Source organism: Zonotrichia albicollis, chromosome 20, assembly GCF_047830755.1.
Source record: "Zonotrichia albicollis isolate bZonAlb1 chromosome 20, bZonAlb1.hap1, whole genome shotgun sequence".
NCBI classification, from domain to species: Eukaryota; Metazoa; Chordata; class Aves; order Passeriformes; family Passerellidae; genus Zonotrichia; species Zonotrichia albicollis.
In genome coordinates, this window is record NC_133838.1 from 10643265 (window position 1) to 10668903 (window position 25639).

At 35.4% G+C, this 25639-nt stretch overlaps 1 protein-coding gene across 2 annotated transcripts in view; it reads right to left on the reverse strand.

The window, feature by feature from the left end:
* Positions 1–284: 284 nt before the first annotated feature.
* PTP4A2 (protein tyrosine phosphatase 4A2) overlaps positions 285–25639 on the reverse strand; it is a 31197-nt gene continuing 5842 nt past the window's right edge. The window contains exons 2-6 of one of the 2 annotated variants that reach the window (XM_074555479.1): positions 17331–18003; positions 16427–16519; positions 8372–8502; positions 5966–6040; positions 285–4506 (exon numbers count right to left, since the gene is read on the reverse strand). In XM_074555479.1, the coding sequence (XP_074411580.1) occupies positions 4398–4506; positions 5966–6040; positions 8372–8502; positions 16427–16519; positions 17331–17426 (504 nt within the window). In that variant the 5' untranslated portion in view covers positions 17427–18003 and the 3' untranslated portion in view covers positions 285–4397. Of the gene's footprint in view, positions 4507–4785; positions 4832–5965; positions 6041–8371; positions 8503–16426; positions 16520–17330; positions 18004–25639 lie in introns of those variants that run through there. The other variant, XM_074555480.1, reaches the window with a different exon arrangement.

Sequence of the window (25639 nt, forward strand, 5' to 3'; positions counted from 1 at the left end):
TTATTTATTTTAAGATATAAAAGAATTTTTAAATTATTTTTTAAGAATTTAAAAAGAATTTCAAAAGATTTTAAAAGAATTTTAAAATAATTTTAAAATCATTTAAAAAGAAATTTTAAAATAATTTTTTGAGATAAAAGAAGAGAATTGTTCCTTTTCCCCTGTTAAAATCAGCTTTTCCCAGCAGTAATTCCAAGCCATGGGGCACCAACTCTTGGAGATAATTAAACCCAATTAAAGGTGATTATTGCCCATAAATGAGCTGCAATAAATGCATCGAGAGGCAAAGGAAAAAAAGAGATTTTACTGCAAGAACTTTATTGCACCAGGTTCCAGAGCTGAGCCAGGAGCTGTGCCACCCCCAGCTCCTGGGGACACCGGGATAATTTGCATTTCCCCCTCTAATTAAGGCTGGATATGATAATTAGGACATCACAAATCAAGGGGGGAATTAGGGCAGCAGGGGGAAGAATGTGAAGTTGTACATGGAGCATTTAAAATTTGGTTTATTTTATTATTTTCTTGTTCTTCAGGAGGAGTTGGGGTTTGCGTTCAGCTCAGCGCCTTCCCCTCACATCTGAATTCCAGAATTTGTCCAATTGGTTTAAAAATCAGGTTTAACCTTTGGCTAAAATTCCGTTTTTTTTCTTTGCAGAAAGGTTTATTTTTATTGACTCCTCACGCTCTGAGGGTGGGAGGGGAAGGCAAAAGGGCAGAATTGGGATTTGTTTTTTTTTCAGCACCATTTCCCTCCCTCCCCAGGGCAGCAGCCACCCCAAAAAACACTCCCAGCTCTCCTTGATCCATGGAAAAATCAGAATATTCCACAGGGAGGAGGGAACTCAGCACAACCTGGAGGCAGGGAGGGTTTGGGGAGCTCCCCTGAGGGGCTTTGACAAACACTCACATTTTCTGGGTTAATTTATAAAATCTCTGCCAAGGTTGGGATTCCTAAAATTCATTTTCTGTGTTCTGGAAAGGCTCCTGCAGGAGTTTGGGAAAAGGAGAAATCCTGGGATTGGAGGATGAGGAAGGGAGGGGGATGAAACCTGCTGCAGGTACAGCCCAAAAAATCAAAATTTCAAAATATCCTGAGGGAGCAGGGCCCGAAACCTGGATCCAAACCCTTCCAAGGCTGGGTATTGTGGGAAAAAATATGGATATTATGGAGAAAAATATGGATATTATGGGAAAAAATATGGATATTATGGAAAATTATCCAGGAAAAGGTGCTCAAGGTAACCCCTGTGGCAGCCAAAATCAAAAATGTGTCTGGTAGGAGCAGCCTGGCCTGTTCTTAAAATCTCATTTATTCACTAGCAGCCCCACAAAATCCAAATTTTTAGGGTTTGCTGATGAAGGATGTCAGGATTTTGGGGTGGAAATTTGGATTTTCCCTCCCAAAAACCCCTAAAACAAATAAGAAGGCAATCAGAGGCTCAGTTGAGAAAATTCCCCCTCACACCAAGTGAGGCCTTCCCACAAAATCCCAATTTCCTGTGCTCAGCAAGGTGAATCCAAATCCTTCTAAAGCTGGGTATTGTGGAAAAAAATATAGATATTATGGAAAAAAATATGGATATTATGGGAAAAAATATGGATATTATGGAAAATTACCCAGAAAAAGGTGTTCAAGGTAACCCCAGTGGCAGTCAAAATCAAAAATGTGTCTGGTAGGAGCAGCCTGGCCTGTTCTTAAAATCTCATTTATTCAACTGGCAGCCCCACAAATTTCAAATTTTTAGGGTTTGCTGATGAATTATGTCAGGATTTTGGGGTGGAAATTTGGATTCTCCCTCCCAAAAACCCCTAAAACAAATAAGAAGGCAATCAGAGGCTCAGTTGAGAAAATTCCCCCTCACACCAAGTGAGGCCTTCCCTCAAAATCCCAAATCCCTGTGCTCAGCAAGATGGATCCAAACCCTTTCAAATGTGGATATTATGGGAAAAAATATAGATATTATGGAAAAAAATATAGATATTATGGAAAAAATATGCATATAATGGAAATTTATCCAGGAGAATGTACAACATCACTCCTGGGGCAGCCAAAATCAAAAATGTGTTTGGTAGGAGCAGCCTGGCCTGCTCCTAAATCCCTTAATTTATTCACTGGCAGCCCCACAAAATCCAAATTTTTGGGTTTGCTGATGAAGAGTGTCAGGATTTTGAGGTGGAAATTAGGATTTTCCCTTCCAAAAACCCCAATAAAAAAGAATTGGAGGCTCAGCTGAGAAAATTCCCCCTCACACCAAGTGAGGCCTTCCCTCAAAATCCCAATTTGCTGTGCTCAGCATGGTGAATCCAAATCCTTCTAAAGCTGGGTGTTGTGGAAAAAATATGGATATTATGGAGAAAAATATGGATATTATGGAAAAAAATATGGATATAATGGAAATTTATCCAGGAGAATGTACAACATTACTCCTGGGGCAGCCAAAATCAAAAATGTGTTTGGTAGGAGCAGCCTGGCCTGTTCTTAAAATCTCATTTATTCACTGGCAGCCCCACAAAATCCAAATTTTTTGGGTTTGCTGATGAAGGATGTCAGGATTTTGGGGTGGAAATTAGGATTCTCCCTCCCAAAAACCCCTAAAACAAATAAGAAGGCAATCAGAGGCTCAGCTGAGAAAATTCCCCCTCACACCAAGTGAGGCCTTCCCTCAAAATACCAATTTTCTGTGCTCAGCAAGATGGATCCAAACCCTTCCAAATGTGGATATTATGGGAAAAATATAGATATTATGGAAAAAAATGTGGATATTATGGAAAAAAATATGGATATTATGGAAAAAATATGGATATGAAGGGAAATTATCCAGGAAAAGGTGCAAGATCACACCTGAAGCAGCCAAAATCAAAAATGTGTTTGGTAGGAGCAGCCCGGCCAAAATGGCTCCTGAAATCCTTTAATTCACACCCCAACAGCCCCAAAAATCCAAATTTTTAGGGTTTGCTGATGAATTGTGTCAGGATTTTGGGGTGGAAATCCAAAAAACCCCAATAAAAAAGAATTGGAGGCTCAGCTGAGAAAATTCCCCCTCACACCAAGCGAGGCCTTCCCTCAAAATCCCAATTTCCTGTGCTCAGCAAGGTGGATCCAAACCCTTCCAAATGTGGATATTATGGAAAAAAATATAGATATTATGGAAAAAAATATGGATATGAAGGAAAATTATCCAGGAAAAGGTGCAAGATCGCACCTGAAACAGCCAAAATCAAAAATGTGTTTGGTAGGAGCAGCCTGGCCTGCTCCTAAATCCCTTAATTTATTCACTGGGAGCCCCACAAAATCCAAATTTTTAGGGTTTGCTGATGAAGGATGTCAGGATTTTGGGGTGGAAATTTGGATTCTCCCTCCCAAAAACCCCAATAAAAAAGAATTGGAGGCTCAGCTGAGAAAATTCCCCCTCACACCAAGTGAGGCCTTCCCTCAAAATCCCAATTCCCTGTGCTCAGCAAGGCTGGGAATGTGGACAGCAGCAAAAAAAAAAAAAAATTAAAATAAAAAAGCCTTTTCCATCTTTCTGACAGAGAAATTAATTTTAAACCTTTGTCTGAATCGCCCCTCGCTCACCCAGGACACTTTGGAACATCAGTCTTGTGTGGCAGGATGGATTTTCTGTCTAAAATTAACATTTCAACCGAATTTTTTGGGAAAAAAAATCCAAGTGACAAACACAGAGAATCACACACATTCCCAAAAAACAGATTCACCACAGGGTTGAGGCAGTGAGGGTCCTGTTCAAGCCCCCCAGGAGTCAGAATTCCATGGAAAACATCCCCAAAATCCCTGGGATGTGCCCAAAAAGGGGCTTAAGGCTCTCAAGGCTGTTCCCAGCCAGCTCCTCCTCGTGTCCCTGCTTAAAAACCCAAAAATTTCCTTTTTTTTTAAAGAGTTTAAAAAGGAATTCACATCTCAGGAATTCACTTTCCAGGCTGGGGGTGTTTTTCTCACCTTGAAAAAAATCCTTTCTGCACAAGGCAATGCTCTGCTGCTTTTCCTTAGACATAAAGTTGACTTTATTTCTTTTCTTAAAAAGTTAAAAATACAGAAGGTTCAGAAAAACTGCTTTTCTCCTTGCAGGTTGCAGCTTAAGGAGAAAACAATCCTTCACTGAAATGTTTCTCTTAATTGGCTTTTTTATTATTATTATTATTATAGAATTTTCTAATTTTGGGTTTTTTTCCTCTCAATCATCATCACCCTTTTATTTTTAAGGACAGAGGTTGAGGAGCACTGACTCCACCACTAATTTAATGCCATTTTTTTTCTTATTTTTTCTTATTTTTTTGATTCCAGATTCACATTTCCAGGTGCCAAGAGTCCAGAGAAGAGCCCCCCCCATTCACTTCTGCCTTCTTTTTGAGATCAATATTTTGGTTTTTGTGTTTATTTATTGAACACAGCAGTGACCGTTGGCATCTTTGAAGCGTAATCTCATCTTGGGCCGGTATTTCTCCAGGTAAAGCAGCTGTTTGGAATTGAAAGCTCCCCTCCTTTTCCTAAAAAATAAATCACAAAATAATGTAAATATCAATGGAAATTTAAAAAAAAAAAAAAAAAACCCTTTATGTTCACTTCAGGAAGAGAAATTTTAGTTATTTTAATAATATTTTATATTTAATATTATTCAAAATTTATTGAAAGCTCCCCTCCTTTTCCTAAAAAATAAACCACAAAAAAGATGGATATCAATGGGAAAAAAAAAAAAAAAAGAAAAAAGCACCTTTATGTTCACTTCAAGAAGAGTAGTTTTAATTTTAATTATTTTAATAATATTTTATATTTAGTAATATTCAAAATGTATTGAAAGCTCCCCTCCTTTTCCTAAAAAATAAATCACAAAATAATGTAGATATCAATGGAAATAAAAAAAAAAAAAACACCTTTATGTTCACTTCAGGAAGAGTAATTTTAGTTATTTTAATAATATTTTATATTTAATATTATTCAAAATTTATTGAAAGCTCGCCTCCTTTTCCTAAAAAATAAATCACAAAAAAATGTAAATATCAATGGAAATTAAAAAAAAAAAAAAAAAAAAAAAGCACGTTTATGTTCACTTCAGGAAGAGTAATTTTAGTTATTTTAATAATATTTTATATTTAATATTATTCAAAATGTATTGAAAGCTCGCCTCCTTTTCCTAAAAAATAAACCACAAAATAATGTAAATATCAATGGAAATAATAAAAACAAAAGCACCTTTATGTGCACTTCAGGAAGAGTAGTTTTAATTTTAATTATTTTAATGATGTTTTATATTTAATAATATTCAAAATGTATTGAAAGCTTCCCCTCCTTTTCCTAAAAAAACACAAAAAAAGTGGATATCAATGGAAAAAAGGCACAATTTTGTCCACAGATTCGTTTCCAAATTAATTAATATTTTAATAATATTTTATACTGAATAATATTTTGAATATTATTCAAAATATATGAAAATATATGAAAATATATAAAATAATCAATATTATTGAAAATATATGAAATAATCAATATTATTGAAAATATATGAAATAATCAATTTTATTGATAGCTCTCATCCTTTTCCTAAAAAAAAAAAACACAAAAAAGGTGGATATCAATGGGAAAAAGGCACAATTTTGTTCACAGATTCCTTTTCATTTTAATTAATTAATCTTTTAAACACTATTTTATATTGAATGATAGTTAAAATATATTAAAGAATAAATATTATTGAAAGTTCCCCTCCTATTCCTAAAAAAATAATAAGAAAAGAAGCACCATTTTGCCCACTTCAGGCAGATTTTCACCTCACAAAATTCAAAATATTTGACATTTTTCTTCACATTTAACCCCAAATTTTCACGAAATATTCTTCATTTTAGGATAAAACTCATTTAAAAAAACCCTAAATCTCTTCCTTAATAGGTTCAGGCAGAAAAAAAGCACAGAATAAAAGAGAAAAAATAAAAAAAAAAAAGAATTTCCACTTACTGCCTTATAAACTGAACTGCATCCTCATATTTCATTCCACATTCAATGAGAGCCAGCGCCACCAGAACAGGAGCCCTGCAGGAAAAAAATCAATATTTTAAGGGAAAAGCACAAAAAATAAGAAATAAACAAGAAATAATAAATGGAATTCTTCAGATTTCATCCAATTCCTCTCCCCAAACAAGCACCAAAGGGTTTTTTCCCACACAAAGATGTTTTGTCTGATGTAAAATGAATTTTTTTTTTGAAGGATTCTGCTTGTAAAAAAAATAAAAATCAATAGCAGCTCTTTTTAATTCTGAGTTTTTATCTCATTTTTTGGGTTTTGACATCTCCTGAATGCTTTGAGCTGTGCAGACACTGAGCTATGGATTTAGAAATATTTCTATATTTTGCTTTTTTAACTAATTCTGTTAAGGAGCAGCAAAAAGGAGAATTTTCTGCTGTGGGATTTTCATTTCAGGAGATTTTTTACCCCATTTTTAAGGGTAAAAAAATGAGGTTTTAACACCCAGGAATCCCCAAATAAATTGAATTTTCTCAACCCCAGAATTAAAGAGGTGCCAGAACTGGAAAATTCCTGTGGGTAAAATAAGAAAATTCAGGAGGAATAATCCCATTATTACCCTGTACCTGAATAAATTCAATTTTTCATTCTCCAAGGGTGAATTTGATCAATTCACAATACTCTAAAATTAGCAAATTCATGATTAACACAAGGTTCTTAATCAACGATGGAATTAATCAATTAATAAATATAATGTATGAATATAATACATTGTATCTATAAAATAATTTGTAATAATATAAAATAATTATATTAATTATATAATATAATTAAAATTTTTAAGGTGCATTAAGTCCCTGTTGTTTTCCTGACATAAATTTTTTTGGGACAAAACAGAGAAATTGGATTTTGTTGAACGCTTTCCTGCCAAATAAATGAAGTTTATTATTATATGTATTAATTCTATTATTCAATATAATTAAACAATTAGTTGATCCACTATTATTAATTATAGTAATTTATCAATATAAAATTATTGATAATCACATTAATTTTGGTTCTACATTCATTATTTAATTAAACAATTAGTTGATTTCCTATTAATTATTACATTAATTATATGGATTTATTGACATAAAATTATTATATAAATTAAGCATCTAAATTTATTATTTTATCTGATTAAACAATTATTTTCTTTACCATTATTATATTAATTACATTGATTTATTAATATAAAATTGTAAAAAATTCTATTTGTTCCATATTTAAACTTATTATTAAATCCAACACAAAATTATTTAATTATTTCAACCAATAAATTTAACTCGAATTTAATATAATTAATAATTAGTTGATTTACTATTAATTATTAAATTAATTCTATTGATTTATTCACATAGAATTGTTAAAAATTATATTCGTTCCGTATTTAAATTTATCAACAAACTTAATATGGAATTATTTATTTAATTATTTTAACTAACAAATTTAACTTAATATAATTAAATAATTCTTTGATTTACTATTATTATATGAATTATATTGATTTATTATTATAAAATTGTTAATAATATATTAGTTCCGTATTTCAATTTATTAGTAAATTCAATACAAAATAATTTATTTATTTAAACTAATACATTTAATATAACCAAACAATTAGTTGATTTACTATTATTTATTAAATTAATTATATTAATTCATTAATATAAAATTGCTAATAATTATATTCGTTCCGTATTTTTATTTATCAATCAACTTAATATGGAATTATTTATTTAATTATTTTCACTAATAAATTTAACTTAATATAATTAAATAATTATTTGATTTACTATTATTATATGAATTACATTGAATTATTATTATAAAATTGTTAATAATATATTAGTTCCGTATTTAAATTTATCTATAAACTCAATATGGAATTATTTATTAAATTATTTTAACTAACAAATTTAACTTAATTAAATAATCCTTTGATTTACTATTATTATATGAATTACATTGAATTATTAATATTTAATTGTTAATAATTATATTCGTTCTGTATTTAAATTTATCAATCAACTTAACATGCAATTATTTATTAAATTATTTTAACTAATGAATTTAACGTAATATAATTAAATAGTTCTTTGATTTACTATTATTATATGATAATAATAATAATAATTAATATTTACTAATTTACTAACATAATCGTAATAATATTCTATATTAACACATTGATGTATTAATATAGAATTGCTAACAATATAATATGTTGTTAATTAAAATTATTATTTAATAAAATAATAATGATGAAAAGAAGACATTTAAGAATAAATTTAACAAGAATTTAGGAATATTTTTATTAAATTAATGATATTTTAAGCCAATTTGCCGGCACTGACCTTCCCAGCCCGGCCACACAGTGCACGGCCACGCAGCACCCGGGCTCCTCCCGAAATTTGCTTTTCAAAAGGTTCAGCCAATCCTCCACGATCTGGCTGGGGGGCGGCGCTCCGTCATCAAACGGCCAGTCCTGAGGGGACAAAATCCTTTAAACCCACAAATCCTGCATTTAGTAAAAAAATAAAAGTATAATAAACACAATTTTTGGGTATTTTTCAGGTTTGCAGGCGGATAAAATGCACCATTAAGTGTTTAACACCCATTATCTGGCTGGGGTGATGACGGCCAGTCCTGAGGGGAGAAAATCCTTTAAACACACAAATTCTGCATTTAGTAAAGAAAAAAATCCTTTAAACCCACAAATTCTCCATTTCATAAAAACAAAAAAGGATAATAAACACAATTTTTGGGTATTTTTCAGGTTTGCAGGTGGATAAAATGCACCATTAAGTGTTTAACAACCATTATGTTCAACAACCATTATCTGGCTGAGGGGCAGCGCTCTCGGTCATCAAACGGCCAGTCCTGAGGGGAGAAAACCCTTTAAACCCACAAATTCTGCATTTAGTCAAAAAATAAAAGGATAATAAACACATTTTTGGGGTATTTTTCAGGTTTGCAGGCGGATAAAATGCAAAATTGAATGTTTAACAACCATTATCTGGCTGGGGGGCAGTGCTCCGTCAGGCCAGTCCTGAGGGGAGAAAATCCTTTAAACCCACAAATCCTGCTTTTAGTCAAAACAAAAAAGGATAATAAACACAATTTTTGGGTATTTTTCAGGTTTGCAGGTGGATAAAATGCACCATTAAGTGTTTAACAACCATTATGTTCAACAACCATTATCTGGCTGAGGGGCAGCGCTCAGTCATCAAACGGCCAGTCCTGAGGGGAGAAAATTCTTTAAACCCACAAATCCTGCTTTTAGTCAAAACAAAAAAGGATAATAAACACAATTTTTGGGTATTTTTCAGGTTTGCAGGCAGATAAAATGCAAAATTGAATGTTTAACAACCATTATGTTCAACAACCATTATCTGGCTGAGGGGCAGCGCTCTAGGTCATCCAACGGCCAGTCCTGAGGGGACAAAATCCTTTAAACCCACAAATTCTGCATTTAGTCAAAAAACAGAAGAATAATAAACACAATTTTTGGGTATTTTTCAGGTTTGCAGGTGGATAAAATGCAAAATTGAATGTTTAACACCCATTATCTGGCTGGGGTGATGACGGCCAGTCCTGAGGGGAGAAAATCCTTTAAACCCACAAATTCTCCATTTAGTCAAAACAAAAAAGGATAATAAACACAATTTTTGGGTATTTTTCAGGTTTGCAGGCGGATAAAATGCACCATTAAGTGTTTAACAACCATTATCTGGCTGGGGGGCGTCATCAAACGGCCAGTCCTGAGGGTAGAAAATCCTTTACACCAAACGGCCAGTCCTGAGGGGAGAAAATCCTTAATTTTTTTACTAAATGGAGAATTTGTGGGTTTAAAAGTATAATAAACACAATTTTTGGCTATTTTTCAGGTTTGCAGGTGGATAAAATGCACCACTAAGTGTTTGACAACCATTATGTTCAACAACCATTATCTGGCTGAGGGGCAGTGCTCTGTCAGGCCAGTCCTGAGGGGAGAAAATCCTTTAAACACACAAATTCTGCATTTACTAAAAAAAAATCCTTTAAACCCACAAACTCTGCATTTAGTCAAAACAAAAAAGGATAATAAACACAATTTTTGGGTATTTTTCAGGTTTGCAGGCAGATAAAACGCAAAATTGAATGTTTAACAACCACTATGTTCAACAACCATTATCTGGCTGAGGGGCGGCGCTCTGTCATCAAACGGCCAGTCCTGAGGGGAGAAAAAACTTTAAACCCACAAATTCTCCATTTAGTCAAAACAAAAAAAGGATAATAAACACATTTTTCGGTATTTTTCAGGTTTGCAGGCGGATAAAATGCAAAATTGAATGTTTAACAACCATTATATGGCTGGGGGGCAGTGCTCCGTCAGGCCAGTCCTGAGGGGAGAAAATCCTTTAAACCCACAAATTCTGCATTTAGTCAAAACAAAAAAGGATAATAAACACAATTTTTGGGTATTTTTCAGGTTTGCAGGCAGATAAATTGCACCATTAAGTGTTTAACAACCATTATGTTCAACAACCATTATCTGGCTGAGGGGCAGCGCTCAGTCATCAAACGGCCAGTCCTGAGGGGAGAAAATTCTTTAAACCCACAAATCCTGCTTTTAGTCAAAACAAAAAAGGATAATAAACACAATTTTTGGGTATTTTTCAGGTTTGCAGGCAGATAAAATGCAAAATTGAATGTTTAACAACCATTATGTTCAACAACCATTATCTGGCTGAGGGGCAGCGCTCTAGGTCATCCAACGGCCAGTCCTGAGGGGACAAAATCCTTTAAACCCACAAATTCTGCATTTAGTCAAAAAACAGAAGAATAATAAACACAATTTTTGGGTATTTTTCAGGTTTGCAGGTGGATAAAATGCAAAATTGAATGTTTAACACCCATTATCTGGCTGGGGTGATGACGGCCAGTCCTGAGGGGAGAAAATCCTTTAAACCCACAAATTCTCCATTTAGTCAAAACAAAAAAGGATAATAAACACAATTTTTGGGTATTTTTCAGGTTTGCAGGCGGATAAAATGCACCATTAAGTGTTTAACAACCATTATCTGGCTGGGGGGCGTCATCAAACGGCCAGTCCTGAGGGTAGAAAATCCTTTACACCAAACGGCCAGTCCTGAGGGGAGAAAATCCTTAATTTTTTTACTAAATGGAGAATTTGTGGGTTTAAAAGTATAATAAACACAATTTTTGGCTATTTTTCAGGTTTGCAGGTGGATAAAATGCACCACTAAGTGTTTGACAACCATTATGTTCAACAACCATTATCTGGCTGAGGGGCAGTGCTCTGTCAGGCCAGTCCTGAGGGGAGAAAATCCTTTAAACACACAAATTCTGCATTTACTAAAAAAAAATCCTTTAAACCCACAAACTCTGCATTTAGTCAAAACAAAAAAGGATAATAAACACAATTTTTGGGTATTTTTCAGGTTTGCAGGCAGATAAAACGCAAAATTGAATGTTTAACAACCACTATGTTCAACAACCATTATCTGGCTGAGGGGCGGCGCTCTGTCATCAAACGGCCAGTCCTGAGGGGAGAAAAAACTTTAAACCCACAAATTCTCCATTTAGTCAAAACAAAAAAAGGATAATAAACACATTTTTCGGTATTTTTCAGGTTTGCAGGCGGATAAAATGCAAAATTGAATGTTTAACAACCATTATATGGCTGGGGGGCAGTGCTCCGTCAGGCCAGTCCTGAGGGGAGAAAATCCTTTAAACCCACAAATTCTGCATTTAGTCAAAACAAAAAAGGATAATAAACACAATTTTTGGGTATTTTTCAGGTTTGCAGGCAGATAAATTGCACCATTAAGTGTTTAACAACCATTATGTACTACAACCATTATCTGGCTGAGGGGCAGCGCTCTCGGTCATCAAACGGCCAGTCCTGAGGGGACAAAATCCTTTAAACCCACAAATTCTGCATTTAGTCAAAACAAAAAAGGATAATAAACACAATTTTTGGGTATTTCTCAGGTTTGCAGGTGGATAAAATGCACCATTGAATGTTTAACAACCACAATCTGGCTGGGGGGCGGCCCTCTGTCATCAAACGGCCAGCCCTGAGGGGAGAAAATCCTTTAAACCCACAAATTCTGCATTTAGTCAAAAAATAAAAGTATAATAAACACAATTTTTGGCTATTTTTCAGGTTTGCAGGTGGATAAAATGCACCATTAAGTGTTTAACAACCATTATGTTCAACAACCATTATCTGGCTGAGAGGCAGCGGCTCGGTCATCAAACGGCCAGTCCTGAGGGGAGAAAATCCTTTAAACCCACAAGTTCTGCATTTAGTCAAAACAAAAAAGGATAATAAACACAATTTTTGGGTATTTCTCAGGTTTACAGGCGGATAAAATGCAAAATTGAATGTTTAACAACCATTATGTGGCTGGGGGGCGGCCCTCTGTCATCAAACGGCCAGTCCTGAGGGGAGAAAATCCTTTAAACCCACAAATTCTGCATTTAGTCAAAACAAAAAAGGATAATAAACACAATTTTTGGGTATTTCTCAGGTTTGCAGGCGGATAAAATGCAAAATTGAATGTTTAACAACCATTATGTGGCTGGGGGGCAGTGCTCCGTCAGGCCAGTCCTGAGGGGAGAAAATCCATTAAACCCACAAATTCTCCATTTAGTAAAAAAATGAAAGTATAATAAACACAATTTTTGGGTATTTTTCAGGTTTGCAGACAGATAAAATGCAAAATTGAATGTTTAACAACCATTATGTTTAACAACCATTATCTGGCTGAGGGGCGGGGCTCCGTCATCAAACGGCCAGTCCTGAGGGGACAAAATCCTTTAAACCCACAAATTCTGCATTTAGTCAAAAAATAAAATGATAATAAACACATTTTTGGGTATTTTTCATGTTTGCAGGCGGATAAAATGCAAAATTGAATGTTTAACAACCATTTCATTGCACTTGGCACTGCAGCCTCACCTGAACTCCTCTGCAATAAAGAGGAGGTTTTTTAAGAGAAAATTTCCGTATTTTTAAGAGAAATCCCTGTCCTTGAAATGGTATTTTATTAAAAAAAGATGTGAAAATCAATAGGTATTTTCGGATAAACACAGGAGAGAGAACTCTGCTGGTGGCTGAAAAGCCCATTTATGCTCCAGAAAATCCCATTCTGAGTGGCTGAAAATGCTCCTAAAAATTCCCAATTCCAGGGGAGCAGCTCCTCCAGGAACTCAGGGAATTTTCAATTTGGGGAAAAAAAACCAAAAAAACCCTCTTTTATGAGGAGAAAGGCTCTTAAATTATGGCAGAAATTCACATTTTCTGCTGTTGAAGGGGCAGCCACCATTAAATCCAGGCTATATCTATTATCAATAATCAAAAATTGATTTTTTCCTCTGAAAATCCCATTTATGCTCCAGGTTCTGAGGGGCTGAAAATGCTCCTAAAAATTCCCAATTCCAGAGAAGCAGCTCCTTCAGGAATTCAGGGAGTTTCCAATCCCCTGAGTGTTTTTAATTTGAAAAATATTAAAAAAAATTCCAAAAAATCCCACTTTTATGAGCAGAAAGGTGCTCAGATAATGACAGAAATTCACATTCTTTTGCTGTTGAATGGATAGCCACCATTAAATCCAGGATACATTTAATATCAATAATCCACCTCTGGAAGCCAAAAAGTGCCAAAAATTCCCTCAGAAAAAATAAACTGAAGATTAACAAAGTCACCTGTGGAAGGCAAAAAGTGCTAAAAATCCTCTCAAAAATAAAATAGTGAAGATGGACAAAGTCACCTGTGGAAGGCAAAAAATACCAGAAGTCCTTTCAGAAAAAAAAAAAAAAAATTAAAAATACTTAAGATGAACAAAGTGACCTGAGGAAGGCAAAAAGTGCCAAAAATCCCCTCAAAAAAAAAGAAAATATTGAAGATGAACAAAGCCACCACAGCCCCTCTAGAAATCAAAAATCCTCAGGAAAAAAAACCCTAAAATTCCTGATTTTTCCTGAATTTTCCTCATCCCTGATTTTTTGCCATCTGTATAAAAAACACCACATTTTACCCACTCCCAAATTTACCAAAATATTTCCATTTTCAGGGGGTTTCCACCTCATTTTTGACCTCAGCAGTGCTAAAATTGCCATAAAATGATGCTAAAAGAAGCATTAATCTCGCCCCAGGCTGTGTTTTTAATGTTAAATGTTCTTTTTCACAGGCAAATATTAACTTGAAATAGCCAGGTGTTATTTTCTCAGCTGGGGGTTACTCAATCCCATTTCAGAGCAGCAAGAGGACGATTCTGGCTGGAAAATAAAAAGCAGGAATTCATGGAAATAAAGGAGCTGGATTTATTTCCCTCCTGGAGCAGCATCCTGAGGATTTTTAGGCTAAAATATCTTCAAAAAATGAGATTTTTCTCTCCAAACACCAACAGCTGCAGCAAACCCCATTTCCAGTTTTATTTTTAAGCAAACCTTCCTCAAAAGTGCAGCTTTCAGTTCAAAAATTGAGGTTTTAAAAGTTCCTGAGAAGCAAAAAACTTGAATTATTTTAGAAATAATTAGAAATTTAGAAATAAAACCCCAAGGCCTGGAGAAGGAGGGAATTCCATCTCTGGCTGCCCTGGGAGGAATTTCCCCTCAGGAATAGGAATTCTCTCCCAAGCCCCAGCTTAAATTTTCTTTTCCTCACAGAAAACTTCATTTTTCCTGTAGAAACCAAGAAACCTGACTGATCTGCACATGGAATTTTCATTGATATGCCACAATAATTTTATTTTTCCCTCATGGAAAACTGCATTTGTCCTGGAATTTGGTATTCCAGGACAAAAATTTGAATTTGAAATGCCAGGATAAATTTTTTTTTCCTCACAGAAAACTGCATTTTTCCTGTAGAAACCAAGAAACCTGACTTATCTGCACATGGAATTTTCACTAATAAACCACAATAAATTTATTTTTCCCTCATGGAAAACTGCAGGAGTTTTGCCACATGGAATTTTCACTGATATGCCTGAATAAAATTTTCTTTTCCTCACAGAAAATTGCATTTTTCCTGTAGAAGCCACAAAACCTGACTCACCTGAATGTGGAATTTTCATTGATAACCCACAATAATTTTATTTTTCCCTCATGGAAAACTGCAGGAGTTTTCCTGTGGAAGCCACAAAACCTGAGCGACCTGCATATGGAATTTTCACTGATAAACCAGAATAAAATTTTCTTTTCCTCACAGAAAATTGCATTTTTCCTGTAGAAACCAAGAAACCTGACTGATCTGCACATGGAATTTTCATTGATAACCCACAATAATTTTATTTTTCCCTCATGGAAAACTGCAGGAATTTTTTTCCTGAGCCACAAAAAGCTGCAGGAAGGCTGAGTTGCAATAAAATACCAGGCTGTTATTACTCACATTACAAAATAAACTGATTTTATCAGTTTTGGGATGGATTTTTCACAGAATTTGTGCTGCCCATGGGATTTTTGGGATGGATTTCCCACAGAATTTGGGGCTGCTCCAAGAGAATTCAAGGCTAGGTTGGATTAATCTGGAGTGGTTTTTAATTAATTGGGAGTGGTTTTTAATTAATTGGGAGTGTCCCTGGTGTGGATGAGATTTAAAGGATTTCAACCCAAAATATTCCAGAATTCCATGTTTTTCTCCTGGCACAATAATTTGTGGCAATTTGTCACCCACAGGCTCAAAAATGACACTTTCTATAATATATTTTTATTATAATTATAATATAATTACTTATTATATTATTATTAAATATTAATTTATTATAATTATAATATAATTAAAAATATAATTATTATTATTATAAAGATATATCTTTATACATAATATATATTATATATAATAATATTTATTATAAAGATAATAAAATATAATTCTATTTTAGAGAATTTTATAAAAATATAAAATTATATAGAATATAAAATATTATATAGAATATAAAATTCTATAAAACAGAATTATATTTTATTATCTTTATATATTTATATATAAAGATATATATATCTCTATATATCTTTTATATCTATAAATATTTATATATTTAAATAATATATATTATATATATTACATATAATAATATTATTATTATAAAGATAATAAAATATAATTCTATTTTATAGAATTTTATATTTCTATAAAATTCTCTAATTTTATCCACATGCTGAGAAAAACCAAAAAATGCTGTCAGCCCAGAAATCACCAAAATAATCCCTCAAAACCACACAAAAATATCTCAACAAATCCAAAACCACACCAAAAAATCCAATTTTTTAAACCCACCTTTACCTGGTTTACATTTTTTTGGCCATGCTGGACCATCCCCAAGCACTGAAGAGAGATCCCCACAAGTTCTAGAGGTGAAAATTCACATTTTTTTTAGCCAGTTTTAAAGGCAACTCACTAGAACTTGGATTCCTTCTTTCTCGATTGGAGCTTGATCATAAGTGGCGTCACAAACTCGCACCAAAGTTGTCACCCCGTATTTCTTCAGCTCCTTGGAGAGAAATAAAATATTGAATAATGAGAAATCTCAATTTATCAGCCAGAAAAATCAACATTTTCCATATTTTTAGGGTTGCAAAGTGAGTGAACGTGGAAGGAGCAAGGCAGAAAATTTGTGAAATTTAAAAATGAGAAATGTTTCTGAGGGGGGGAAAAATTGCAATTATAAAATTGGAATGACGAGAAGAAAAATTGCAATTCTAAAAGTAAAATTGCAATTATAAAAAAATTCTCAATAATTGGGGTGTTGGAAGCCTAGATGATATTGTGGGGAAAATGTGAAAAATAAAGACAAAAAAAAATTCTAAATTTCTTCCAGAGATGAAGAAGGAGAGTTCAGCAGATTCCTGGCAAGGAATTTTGAGAAATTTGGGAATTTTTGGACTCAGAAATTAACCCTTGGTGGCAAGGTTTGTATCCCAAAAAATTCAGAAATTGGGGAAAAAATCAGCATTGATTCTCATATTGTGAGGAGAATGTGAAAAATAAAAACCAGAAAAATTCTAAATTTCCTTGCAGAGATGAAGAAGGAGAGTTCAGCAAATTCCTGGCCAGGAATTTTAAGAAATTTGGGAATTTTTTGACTCATTTTTGTCCTAGGAATTAACCCTTCATGGCAAAGTTTGTATCCCAAAAAATTCAGAAATTGAGAAAAAAAATCAGCATTGATTCTCATATTGTGAGAAGAATGTGAAAAATAAAGACAAATAAATCCTAAATTTCCTTGCAGAGATGAAGAAGGACTGGTCAGCAATTCCTGGCCAGGAATTTTAAGAAATTTGGGAATTTTTTGGGCTCCTTACCTCGATGAATTTGCTGAGGGTTGCATTGGTTGGGTTGTGAGTGATCAGGAAACGCAGATTTTCATAAGTAATTTCCACTGGGGCTGGACGGTTCATAATGGCAAAAAAAATTTGTGTGAAGGGGCCAAAAAATAAAAATAAAAATAAAAATCCTCCCCAAAAAAAAATCAAAAAAAAAATCAAAATAAGAGGGGAAAAATTAAAGAAAAAATAAAAAATTAATGACCTTGGAAAGGTTTCACAGCAGAAAACATGAAAAAAATCAAAAATAGGATTGATCAGAGCTTGCTTGGATGGGTTTGTTGGTAGAAAAAAATCAGATTTTTGTGTAAATCCTCAGCTGGTTTCCTTCAGGCTCCCCAAATTGCCAGGGCAGCCTGAACTGCATGGAGGCACTGGTGAGGTGAGGAGGAAAAATCCCAAAATCCCATAAAAAAAAAATCTGAGCCAGCTCCAGGAGTTTTGGAAGAAGGGAGGGATGGAAAAAAAAAAGAATCCAAAAAAAAAATAAAAAATAAAATAAAAAATTGGGAAAATTGTGGCAGCACAAAGAGGTTTTGGGGAGCCCCCTGTGAGCTCACTTGGCAGCCAGGGTGCTGTGCTGGGCCTGGCAGAATTCTGCCCTGACGCTCAGAATCGCCATAAATGTGCCAAGGATCCTCCAACAGAACACCTGGAACGGGGAAAAACACAGGGAAAAGGGTTGGTGAGGTGTGTTCACAGCCAGAGAAAATTAAATTCAAATTATCATTAAAAAATAACCAAATAAATCCAAGTTCGGATAGGTCTAATCAAAAATTATTCAGATTTTTGTAATTCCTGCTTCTAGAATGGAAGAAGGAAAAACACAAGGAAGGGGTTGGTGGGTGCTGGGGCTGGAATGATCACAGCCAGAGAAAATTAAATTCAAATTATCATTAAAAAATAACCAAATAAATCCAAGTTCCGATAGGCCTAATTATAAATATTGTGATATGTCTAATGATATATAATTATAATATAATTATATATAATAAATATAAATAATAATAAATAATGGAAACACCTGGAAAAGTGGAAAAATAGTGGGAAAAGGGTTGGTGGGTTGTGTTCCCAGCAAAGATCACAGCCAGAGAAAATTAAATTCAAATTATCATTTAAAAATAAGCAAATAAATCCAAGTTCGGATAGGCCTAATCGAAAATATTGTGAATATTTTATTCAGATTTTTGTAATTTCTGCTCCTGGAATGGGGGAAAAACACATGGAAAGGGTTGGTGGGTGCTGGTTCCAGAATGATCTCACCCAAAGAAAATTAAATTCAAATTATCATTAAAAAATAACCAAATAAATCAAAGTCCGGATAGGTCTAATTATAAACATTGTGATAATATGACAAATAATCATAAATAATGGAAACACTTGGAATGGGGAAAAACACATGGAAAGGGTTCATGGATTCTGTTCCCACCAGTGATCACACCCAGAGAAAATTAAATTGAAATTTTCATTAAAAAATAACCAAATAAATCCAAGTTCGGATAGTAAATATTGTGAATATTCTATTCAGATTGTTGTAATTTCTGCTCCTGGAATGGGGCAAAACAGCAGGAAAAGGGTTGGTGAGTTGTGTTCACACCCAGAGAAAATTAAATTCAAATTATCATTAAAAAATAAGCAAATAAATCCAAGTTCGGATAGGTCTAATCGTAAATATTGTGAATAAATTCAAATTAAAAACCAAAGTATTAATAGGCCTAAACATAAATATCGTGAATAAATTCAAATTAAAATAATTTTAAAATAACAAAAAAAAAAAATCAATGTCCTGATAGGTCTAATTATAAATATTGCGAATAAATAAATTATAAATATTGTGACTATTCTATTGAGATTGTTGTAATTCCTGCTCCTGGAATGGGGGAAAAACACACGAAAAGGGTTGGTGAGTTGTGTTCACACCCAGAGAAAATTAAATTCAAATTATCATTAAAAATAACCAAGTAAGTCCAAGTTCGGATAGGCCTAATCGTAAATATTGTGAATATTCTATTCAGATTTTTGTAATTTCTGCTCCTGGAATGGGGGAAAAACACATGGAAAGTGTTGGTGGGTTGTGTTCCCAGCAATGATCACAGCCAGAGAAAATTAAATTAAAATTATCATTTAAAAAATCCAAATAAATCCAAGTTCGGATAGGTCTAATTGTAAATATTGTGAATATTCTATTGGGATTTGCTGTAATTCCTGCTTCTAGAATGGAAGAAGGAAAAACACAGGGAAAAGGGTTGGTGGGTGCTGGGGCTGGAATGATCCCCCCATGAGAAAATTAAATTAAAATTATCATTTCAAAATAACTAAATAAGTCCAAGTTCGGATATGTCTAATTATAAATATTGTGATAATATGACAAATAAGCATAAATAATGGAAACACCTGGAATATGGAAAAACACAGGGAAAAGGGTTGGTGAGTTGTGTTCACACCCAGAGAAAATTAAATTCAAATTATCATTAAAAATAAGCAAATAAATCCACGTTCGGATAGGTCTAATCATAAATATAGTGAATATTTTATTCAGATTTTTGTAATTTCTGCTCCTGGAATGGGGAAGAAACAGAGGGAAAAGGGTTCATGGATTCTGTTCCCAGCAGTGATCACACCCAGAGAAACTTAAATTAAAATTATCACTTCAAAATAACCAAATAAGTCCAAGTTCAGATAGGTCTAATTATAAATATTGTGATATTTCTAATGATAAATAATAATAAATAATGGAAACACCTGGAATGGGGAAAACAGAGGGAAAAGGGTTGGTGAGTTGTGTTCACAGCCAGAGAAAATTAAATTCAAATTATCACTAAAAAATAACTAAATAAGTCCAAGTTTGGATAGGTCTAATCGTAAATATTGTGAATATTTTATTCAGATTTTTGTAATTTCTGCTCCTGGAATGGGGGAAAACAGAGGGAAAAGGGTTGGTGAGTTGTGTTCACACCCAGAGAAAATTAAATTCAAATTATCATTAAAAATAAGCAAATAAATCCAAGTTCGGATAGTAAATATTGTGAATATTCTATTCAGATTTTTGTAATTTCTGCTCCTGGAATGGGGGAAAAACACATGGAAAGGGTTGGTGGGTGCTGGTTCCAGAATGATCCCATCCAGAAAAAATTAAATTCAAATTATCACTTAAAAATAACCAAATAAATCCAAGTCCGGATAGGTCTAATCGTAAATATTGTGAATAAATTCAAATTAAAATAATCATAAAAAACCACAAAGTATTAATAGACCTAATGATAAATATAGTGAATAAATTCAAATTAAAATAATTTTAAAATAACAAAAAAAAAAATCAATGTCCTGATAGATCTAATTATAAATATTGCGAATAAATCAATTATAAATATTGTGAATATTCTATTGACATTGCTGTAATTCCTGCTCCTGGAATGGGGGAAAAACACAGGGAAAGGGTGGGTGCTGGTTCCAGAATGATCCCATCCAGAGAAACTTAAATTCAAATTATCATTAAAAATAACCAAATAAATCCAAGTTCAGATAGGCCTAATCATAAATATTGTGAATAAACTCAAATTAAAGTAATAATTAAAAAAAAACCAAATAAATCAAAGTGATTTAGGCCTAACCATAAATATTGTCATATCCAGATATGATCTGATCAATCCAGGTCCCACCTGATCAATCCAGATACGATCTGATCAGTCCAGGGCTGACCTGATCAATTCAACTGTTATCAGATCAATCCAGCTGTTATCTATCAATCCAGATATGATCTGATCAATCCAGGGGCCCCCTGATCAATCCAGCTGTTATCTGATCAATCCTGGTGTGACCTGATCAACCCAGGTGGGATCTGATCAACCCAGGTGGGATCTGATCAATCCTGGTGTGACAAGATCAATCCAGATATGATCTGATCAATCCAGATATGATCTGATCAATCCAGGGGCCCCCTGATCAATTAAACTGTTATCTGATCAATCCAGCTGTTATCTATCAATCCTGGTGTGACCTGATCAATCCAGGGGCCACCTGATCAATCCAGATATGATCTGATCAATCCAGATATGATCTGATCAATCCAGGGGCCCCCTGATCAATCCAGCTGTTATCTGATCAATCCAGGTCTCATCTTACCAGTCCCTCCCAGTCCTCCCAGTCCCTCCCAGTCCCTCCCAGTCCCTGCCAGTCCCTCCCAGTTTATCCCAGTCCCTGCCAGTCCCTCCCAGTCCCTCCCAGTCCATCCCAGTCCCTGCCAGTCCTCCCAGTCCCTCCCAGTCCCTCCCAGTCCCTCCCAGTCCATCCCAGTCCGGGCTGACTCTCTGCTCTCCCCTGCAGATCCGGATCTGCCCCAGCAGGAAGGAGAAGCCTCAAAGGCAGGAAACGGTGACAAAATTGGCACCTGAGCGAGGGCACAGGGCTGGGGGAAAGCTGCCAACGGCGGGGGAAATCAGCTGGGAAATCAGCTGGGAAATTCATCTTGAATGGGAAAATCAACCTGGGAAATCAGCTGGGAAATTCATCCTGGGAAATTCAACCTGGATGGGAAATCAGCTGGGAAATCAACCTGGGAAAATCATCCTGGATGGGAAATCAACCTGGGAAATTCATCCTGGATGGGAAATCAACTGGGAAATTCACATGGATGGGAAATTATCCTGGGAAATCAACCTGGGAAATTCATCCTGGGAAATTCAACCTGGATGGGAAATCAGCTGGGAAATTCACCTGGATGGGAAATTCAACCTGGATGGGAAATTCATCCTGGATGGGAAATTCAACCTGGATGGGAAATTGAACCTGGATGGGAAATCAGCTGGGAAATTTAACCTGGATGGGAAAATCAGCTGGGAAATTCATCTTGAATGGGAAATTCAACCTGGGAAATCAGCTGGGAAATTCATCCTGGATGGGAAATTCAACCTGGATGGGAAAATCATCCTGGATGGGAAATTCATCCTGGGAAATCAGCTGGGAAATTCAACCTGGATGGGAAATTCATCCTGGATGGGAAATTCAACCTGGGAAATGAGCTGGGAAATTCATCCTGAATGGGAAATTCATCCTGGATGGGAAATTCAACCTGGATGGGAAATTCATCTTGAATGGGAAATTCATCCTGGATGGGAAATTCATCCTGGATGGGAAATTCATCCTGGATGGGAAATTCATCCTGGATGGGAAATTCAACTTGAATGGGAAAATCATCCTGGATGGGAAATTCCCCCTGGATGGGAAATCAGCTGGGAAATTCATCCTGGATGGGAAATTCAACCTGGATGGGAAAATCTCCCTGGGAAATTCATCCTGGATGGGAAATTCACCCTGGATGGGAAAATCAACCTGGATGGGAAATTCAACCTGGATGGGAAATTCAACCTGGATGGGAAAATCACCCTGGATGGGAAAATCACCCTGGATGGGAAAATCACCCTTGGAAATTCACCCTGGGCATAGCTGGGCACTGCCACAATTCCTCCAGGAAACACTTCATGCTCTTCCCTGTTAGTGCTGCTCTGCCATTGGGATTATTCTTTATAAAAACACAAAACACCTTCCCCACCCATCACTTTGGTTTTTAAAGGACATGTTTGAATGGTGTTTGCATTCCATACCCAAAAAGTTGAAAGTTGCTAAAAGTGTTTGAAGTCCAAGTTGTTTAATGTGTTTGAAGTCAAAAGCAAAAGACTTTGCTGCTAAAAAAATTAAAATTTGAGCTCCAATCCACGGATTATAGTCAAGTAAAATCATAAATTAATTTCAGCAATTAGTGTGAATTATGGATCTGCCTCAAAGTCAGGAAATGGTGACAATTGTCACCTGATGGAGGGGACAGCAAAGCTCCCAATTTTTCCATCCATTCCCTTCAGGAATTCAGCTCCAGGGCTGAATTCCTGAAGGGAATGGATGGAAAATTCACCCTGGGAACACTGGGAACTGCCACAATTATTCCCTGTTAATGCTGCTCTGACATTGGGATTGTTCTTTATAAAAACACAAAACACCTTCCCCACCCACCTTTAATATCATGTTTGAATGGTGTTTGCATTTCATACCCAAAAAGTTGAAAGTTGCTAAAAGTGTTTGAAGTCCAAGTTGTTCAACGTGTTTGAAGTCAAAAACCAAAAGACTTTGCTGCTAAAAAAATTAAAACTTGAGCTCCAATCCACAGATTACAGCCAAGTAAAATCAAAATAACTTGCAGCAATTTGTTTGCACCATCAAGAAGTATTTTGCTAAAAATCAGAGGGCTTTGAAGACAAGGCCCTGCCTGAATATCCTCACGTGAAATCTCAATAAAATCCCATTAACAGCGGAGCAGGAGTTGAAAGCAGCCCCAGAAATCAGCAGAGCTGAGTCAGAGTGGAGTTTCCATCCCTGCCCTCCACAAAGCCCCCATTGTTCCCAGGCTCGTGAAGTTTGGGAAGAGGAATAAGAGATAACAAAAAGCTCCAGAGCCAAGCCCAGAGCTCGGAGGGCCGGCAAAAAGGAGATTTCATTTCACCAGGGCAAGGACACTGAGGGGATTTGGGATTTCGCATTTCAAGCTGGGGTTTCATTTCCAATGTGCTCAGGAGCTGCCAGATGAATTTTCAGGGTGAGAGGGAATTTCAGGATGAGAGGGAATTTCAGAATGAGAGGGAATTTTCCAGGGTGAGAGGGAATTTTCAGGATGAATTTTCAGGGTGAGAGGAAATTTCGGGGTTAGAGGGAATTTTGGGGTGAGAGGGAATTTTCAGGATGAATTTTCAGGGTGAGAGGAAATTTCAGGGTGAGAGGGAATTTTGGGGTGAGAGAGAATTTCAGAATGAGAGAATTTCGGGGTGAGAGGGAATTTTCAGAATGAGAGGGAATTTTCAGGATGAATTTTGGGATGAGAGGGAATTTTGGGGTGAGAGGGAATTTTCCAGGGTTAGAGGGAATTTCAGAATGAGGGAATTTCAGGATGAGAGGGAATTTTCAGGATGAGAGGGAATTCTAGAATGAGAGGGAATTTTGGGGTAAGAGATAATTTCAGAATGAGAGGGAATTTTAGGGTGAGAGGGAATTTTCAGGATGAATTTCCAGGGTGAGAGGGAATTTCAGAATGAGGAAACTTCAGGATGAGAGGGAATTTTCAGGATAGATTTTCAGGGTTAGAGGAAATTTCAGGGTGAGAGGGAATTTTCAGGATGAATTTTGGGATGAGAGGGAATTTCGGGGTGAGAGGGAATTTTCAGGATGAATTTTCAGGGTGAGAGGGAATTTCAGGGTAAGAGGGAATTTCGGGGTGAGAGGGAATTTTGGGGTGAGAGATAATTTCAGAATGAGAGGGAATTTCAGGGTGAGAGGGAATTTTGGGATGAGAGGGAATTTCAGGATGAGAGGGAATTTCAGGATGAGAGGGAATTTCAGGATGAGAGGGAATTTCAGGATGAGAGGGAATTTCAGGATGAGAGGGAATTTTCCAGGGTTAGAGGGAATCTCAGAATGAGAGGGAATTTTGGGATGAGAGGGAATTTTGGGATGAGTGGGAATTTCAGAATGAGAGGGATTTTTCAGGATGAGAGGGAATTTTCAGGATTAATTTCCAGGGTGAGAGGGAATTTCAGAATGAGGGAATTTTGGGATGAGAGGGAATTTTTCAGGATGAATTTTCAGGGTGAAAGGGAATTCTAGAATGAGAAGGAATTCTAGAATGAGAGGGAATTTTGGGGTGAGAATTTTCAGAATGAGAGGGAATTTTCCAGGGTAAGAGGGAATTTCAGAATGAGGGAATTTCAGGATGAGAGGGAATTTCGGGGTGAGAGGGAATTTTTCAGTATGAATTTCCAGGGTTAGAGGGAATTTCAGAATGAGAGGGAATTTCAGGGTGAAAGGGAATTTTCAGGATGAATTTTCAGGGTGAGAGGAAATTCTAGAATGAGAAGGAATTCTAGAATGAGAGGGAATTTTGGGGTGAGAGGGAATTTCAGAATGAGAGAGAATTTTCAGGATGAATTTCCAGGGTTAGAGGGAATTTCAGAATGAGAGGGAATTTTGGGGTGAGAGAGAATTTCAGAATGAGAGAATTTCGGGGTGAGAGGGAATTTTCAGAATGAGAGGGAATTTTCAGGATGAATTTTGGGATGAGAGGGAATTTTGGGGTGAGAGGGAATTTTCCAGGGTTAGAGGGAATTTCAGAATGAGAGGGAATTTTCAGGATGAATTTTCAGGTGAGAGGGAATTCTAGAATGAGAGGGAATTTTGGGGTAAGAGATAATTTCAGAATGAGAGGGAATTTTAGGGTGAGAGGGAATTTTCAGGATGAATTTCCAGGGTGA